Genomic DNA, 5,857 nt, shown 5'->3' on the forward strand with positions numbered 1-5,857 from the left:
ACCCTCATCTTGAATCAGAGAATGAATAAGTTTCTTCCTATGTCTGCCATCAGCGACAGAATGGAAGTATCTTGTGTTCGAATCTCCTTCAAGAATAAATTATACTTTTGATCGTTGATACCATTTCAGCTCCTCCTCTCTTAACATGGAAGCTATTTGCGCATTATATTGACTCTTAAGTTCAACTTCTTGCGCTCATAGCAACCGTGTCTTGGCAAGAGCTTCCAGGTCATTAATATATTTTTTCGATAAAGAGGTCATTAATATATATATATATTATTATATTACGGTATAACAGAGTAGGTACAATGCGTCGGAACTTAGGTGCATTGCAGGTCAAGTGATAAGCACTAGCTAGTGTGATGTGTGAACAAAACACGCACAGATTTTATTTACTGCTCCGTGGATATGTATAATGAGTGACAAGCTAAAGTTACATCAACCCAAATAAGTCAAGAGTACACAGCTTGAGTACATGTGTAAGGAAAGGAAGCCGTCCTGCATAGTGGCATGCAGCTTTAGTGTCTGTCAAATGCGATCGAGGTTGCTTTCCTTGGTAATGCTTGTCGCAGTAAACGGTAGCTCAAAAGCTTTGTGCTTCTCAAAATCGTCGTCTCGCTCAACTTGTTTCATATGATCGTTGCTCTTGCCCCAGATGAGAGCGTAGACACCGATAACAATAACCATAGCGCCAATAATCCTACATCAGTGAATGGATCAATAGCCATCGTATAGAAAACAGAGTATATAGATTTTATTTTGCAGTGTGAAACATGTAGATGTAGATACCTTCCCAGTGTGATCACCTCGGAGAGAATGAAAGAGCCTAGCACGGTGACTATGATCATGCAGAGAGGGCTGAAAGCAGTGACGAACACCGGCCCCCTCTCCTGGATCACTATCCCTTGCACATAGTAAGCAACCCCAGAACACATGATCCCCTGCAGTTTGTTAATTATATAAGCGCACAGCAACCATTATTCACCATAGCCAGCCACAGGAGTAAGTAATTCGTCGTTTCAACTTGGTTCCAACTTACAGAGTAGACGGCGGTGAAGAGCCTCATGTCGAAGCCGATGGCCCAAGCCTTCATGTCATGCTCCATCACCAGCGCCACCGCGCCGCTCTGCATCACCCCCATGCCGCATATCAACGTCGTCAGGGACAGCTCCGACGGGTAACTCCTCAACGTGTGCGACTGAAAATCACAAACCAAATCGATTTAGTAATTTCTCACCGCCAAGATATATATCTGCAGTTGACAAGAGAAAGTGTGACTTCACAATATATATCTCCGCAGTTGCAAACTTGCAATAGATATACAACTGAAACAGAAGGCAAGAGAAGAGCGTGACTTGACCTGGAGTATGAAGAAGGCGGACCAGCAGAAGCAGCTCAGCAGGATCATGAAGATGCCCATGAGCCAGCGGCCGCTGCTGTGGCTGGCGCTGTCCGCGATGGCGTGGCCGGCGGAGTGCTTCGTCCACGGGAAGTTGACCACGGGGCCGCTGAAGAGTATCATGAGCAACGCTCCCCCGACAGTGATCAGAGTGCCGGCGATCTTCGCCTGGCTCCGCCGCTCCCTGATGTTTATTCTCTCCATCCTATGTTGTATAACATGTTATTGGCAGTCAATTTCATCACAAACTTAAGCACAAGATTCTTAAAACGGAGAAACCGACTTGTTTGGAGTTTCACCTGAGCAGTATGGCGTTTACAAATGTTACGGCAGGCAATATGTTGGTGAGCGCCGACGAGAAGCTCGCCGACGTGCTATTGGCTCCCATGTAGAAGAAGTTCTGGTCAAGCACAGGCCTTGAACAATTGGAGAAAACAACTGTGAGGATGGATCAAGGAAAGGCACCGTGAATTAAATGCATTATTACATGGAAATCGATCATTACTCAAGTAGCGCCAGCGCGAGGACCTTGAAGAACAGTGAGAGGGTCATTTTGGCCCTTGTTTTCCTGTCACGCCAAAAGAAGAGTAGACATGGTGTTATGGGACAACAAGGCACTTTGTCTGCTACTGTTCAACGAAAAGTTGACAACGAGGGACAAAGGGAACTGCTACTGTTCTTATAGTTGCTTCTGAATATGCATGGTCACAAGTACTTCACATTCAAGCTAATTCACCAAGCTCAATTAAGAGTACTTAATTGTTGTGAAGATTGAAAATATAATTATCTATTGTGTATTACCAGACACACTATACACAGAAAGGTAATGCAAGAATTAGCATAAACCCTTTTTAAACCTGTTACACATTTGCGTTATTTCAAGGGCTTCAATGCCACATCCATTTAGACGTACATGTCAACATTTTTAAAATTAATCGATGAGCATAAACTTTGTATCATATATTTTTAGAAGACGACAAATTATCTATAGTATGCAAATATCTGCTAGGAACCTTAGTGTTGTTCCCATCAGTACGCCTAGCTTGTACTATTTTTGGACATCTTTGTTTGCCTACAAAATCAAAATGATATTTCCGGCAAACTGAACATAACAGAGCACAACTTTCGAATCGATCACAAAGCAGAACTCCTCCAAAGCACATCGTACAACTCGAGTAGCCAATTTGACTAACTTAACCATAGTTAAGCACCACCATGGATGGATGCACACCAATAACTGAAATACATGCTATCCACATGAAAATAAAGCTAAAGCTAGCACAGAGACGATCAAATAGACGAGTTTAACGATTTTAAAAAAATGCATGGTGACCAGTGAGAATCTAGCTATAGGGACGATGCACGAATCAGAGCTAATAACAACCTCTCAAACCATAGCGCGAAGGGCGCCATGACGACGGCGGCGACGGCATTCCGGTAGACGACGAGGACGTAGTGGCTCATGCCCTGCCGCAGCGAGGCGACGGAGATGAGGAAGAGGCCGGCGAAGCCGAACTGGAGGAAGACCATGGCCAGGTAAGGCATCACTTTCCTCCATTTCCCGGCGAGTTCCATGTGACCCTCTCAACTAACTGCCTCGACTGGATGGATGGCTATATGTATCGAGCACCGATGGCCTGGTACGCCTGCCTGCCTGCTTGGTGAGTTATCATGCAAGATCGCCAAGCGCACCCTTATATACACACTCACCCGGGACTGCCAACCTGGACGGCTGGATTGCCCCATACGCTACTGTATGTTTGTGGTCTCAAACTTAACAAAGCCGACGTAGTGACGCTTGCTAGGAGCGTACGTGTTTTGGGCCGTTCGATCAAATCAGGACATCGCAATCAGGTCAATAACGACCGTCCATCTGATAACTCTAAAAATGATCAAATCTCCGGTATATTTCCACCCGATAAAGAGCAATACATTAATGCCAGGATTATCCAAGAATGCCAAGAGTTAGCCCCAACATGGAGGTGCCCCATCGTGGATGGCTTAACCCATAGAGGAATGTGATGAAGTGCTCAGGAGAGGTGATAGCCCTTTGTTTTGTTGTCGAGGTAACCAAGAGCGTTGGGTGATACGTGAAGCCGTGAGTACAGGTAAGTGTCGTGGAGTCATGGACGCTATTGTGCGCGGATGATAAAGACAAGGACTTGACCAGGGCAGCCGTTGAATAGGGTGTCGATGCCGAAGATGATATTGTCAAATTCGTCGCACACAAGGAGCCACCAAGTTTGCCAAGTCTAGGGATACGTCGGGCCGAAGGCATACGGTGGTGTAGGTAAGACCCAATGTGACCATTGCGAACTTTTGGCCAAGTCAGAGAGACTAGCAGAGGAGGACCCGAGACTTCATAGTGGTGAAGGACATTGCCGGTGCATGCCCGGATAGTCGAAGATGTGAAGGTGTAGTCAGGGTTGAGACGATGACAGTGGCTACAAAGTTGTAGTGGATGTAGACGAAGGTGTAGTCAACACAAAATTAGATTTCCTAAAGTGGCCATGCATAATGTGTGTAGGGACGCAGATGCGACACTTAAATAGGGCTGGAAGAACCCGACGCCGTGATGAAGTCCATATACAGATGCTGATCACCCACGCCTACGGAGGAAGTGTGGTGGTGGCCAAGGACATTTGTGCTCGGGGAAAACGAAGATGAACACATGAAGTGAGCTATGACCCAAGCGGGGCAACATTGCAGCACCTTGACAGTCGATGCAACAGCATGAGACCACCTATGATGTACACGCCTGGAAAGGTGCCTTCTGCATGCAACCGGTAGCAAGAACCAAGGGCGGTGAGTTGCTTTCCGGAGTGGTAACACATCCGCAGCCCAATGCTCAAGTGGTGGTGATTCCCGCGTTCCCATGAACGAAGCAAAAAAGTGGACCGATGGTGGATCACGCATGGAATGGGGACCCAATAGTGATGCGCGGAGGCATCCCTTGTGTGGCGCTCCCGAATTCTCCGCACGGCTCGTGAAGAACATCCAACCGATGAAGAGTCCACAACAATGTTAGAGCATATGCGCAGAACATCCAAAACTCTATCTACTGGTTGGCAGCCCCGGGCAGAGATCATGGATATGGTTCTCCTAGAGACGAGGCGGCAGAAATGTGTTTAGAGGCTAAGTTGAAGCGTAATGTCTTCATTGTTATATTGAGCATCTAAGACCGAAAACCAAGTAAGATAAACTTGAACAGCTTGCCGCCCTCCAACGGGTTCGGTGGACATAGGTGTGTGTACCCTTAATGGATATAAAATCGCAAAAATCCTAAATAAAATAAAATAAATATCATAGATCGTGCATGTAGAGAATATATGCATCTATGCGCATGTCAATTTAATTTAAACTAAAATACAATAGTATATAACTTGTTTGGAAATATCAAAATATCCTAGTAACAATAGAAGGACTGGAATTTTGTTGTTTAAAGAACTACAGAATTCCATTTTCTCAATTTTTTAATGTAGGTCATAAAATTTTATTTTTTCTTTTGAAAACTTGCGAGAGTAGATAATATGTACATGTGTTATTTGGTTTACCTTTTTATGAAACTTCTAAATACCATTTCTAAGATTATTTAGGAATCAGGTCCTACCCATGTTCTCGGCTACTATCGCCCTCCCTCCCTGCTTAATGTTGGTTCTGACTAAGGAATTTTAATTACGTTGATGCCGTCTTAAAATTGACTTGCATGTTTTTTCCAGCGACACATTTTGAGAACAACCAGAAATTTCCTGAGAGCAATAAAGTCCTGAGAACTATCATATTTTTTTGTTCAAGTTAGCATCAAATTTCTTGTTCAAGTTAGCATCATGTATTCCTGTTCAACTGCACGCTTGCACAGATTATGTTGGTTCAGCCCTGCTAGCCCTGTGCTAACATGGTTGGGTTAGTGCACTTCAACGGTCCCTATCTGATTTTCCACACGGATGTTTGAGAGTGTAAAGGAAGACATTTTAGATTTTACCCGTAGTGTGGTAGTCGGGTTATACGGTGGTATACTGCTATAGAAAAAATTCCGCTTGGATGTTTGTAGTAGATGGAAGTTTATTATTTTCTATAAGTGTTCCACTACATGTGTACAAAAATATTGTACTTCGATTTAACTGATGGCAAGCTTGGTTGGATTCCAATTCCATGTCCAATTTCAGTCTACTGCATCTGCAAAGTTCATAATAGAATTTATTACAAAGTACTCCATGATAGAGTGGAAAATGGTACAATATTGCTTCGAAGCCGGATGTGACATTAGAGTGTTTATTAGTAGTGAAATGGGCGTTTAATAAATGTGTTTAGTGATGGACATAATGAACGTAAAATGATAGAATAATAACTCATGTGGTAAGGAGCGTGATCGCCATTCTCAACACTTACTACCAGCTTAGATTTCAAGAGAAAATATACCCGAGAGCGGGTGATTATGGCGGCAAAAATATAGTAATG

General features: G+C 44.0%; 1 protein-coding gene across 1 annotated transcript; it reads right to left on the reverse strand.

Annotated features, from left to right (window-relative positions):
• Positions 1-365: 365 nt before the first annotated feature.
• Positions 366-3,053, reverse strand: LOC124707435 (WAT1-related protein At4g08290-like). Its single transcript, XM_047239089.1, has 7 exons — positions 2,784-3,053; positions 1,905-1,967; positions 1,699-1,815; positions 1,361-1,604; positions 1,040-1,198; positions 790-941; positions 366-700 (listed from the first exon to the last, which is right to left on the reverse strand). The coding sequence occupies exons 1-7, from the start codon at positions 2,972-2,974 to the stop codon at positions 529-531; spliced, it is 1,098 nt and encodes a 365-aa protein (XP_047095045.1). The 5' UTR covers positions 2,975-3,053; the 3' UTR covers positions 366-528.
• Positions 3,054-5,857: the final 2,804 nt, after the last annotated feature.

The sequence above is a fragment of the Lolium rigidum genome, chromosome 4 (genome assembly GCF_022539505.1).
Source record: "Lolium rigidum isolate FL_2022 chromosome 4, APGP_CSIRO_Lrig_0.1, whole genome shotgun sequence".
Classification (NCBI taxonomy): Eukaryota; Viridiplantae; Streptophyta; class Magnoliopsida; order Poales; family Poaceae; genus Lolium; species Lolium rigidum.

Bases quoted from the DNA above. Each gene is read 5' to 3' on its own strand.
- LOC124707435 (XM_047239089.1), bottom strand. From the start codon at position 2,974: ATGGAACTCGCCGGGAAATGGAGGAAAGTGATGCCTTACCTGGCCATG. The intron at 1,968-2,783 runs GTTGTTATTAGC...TTGGCGTGACAG, and splicing joins TTCGCGCTATGGTTTGAGAG to GAAAACAAGGGCCAAAATGA. The intron at 701-789 runs GTATCTACATCT...TCACTGATGTAG, and splicing joins GAGGTGATCACACTGGGAAG to GATTATTGGCGCTATGGTTA.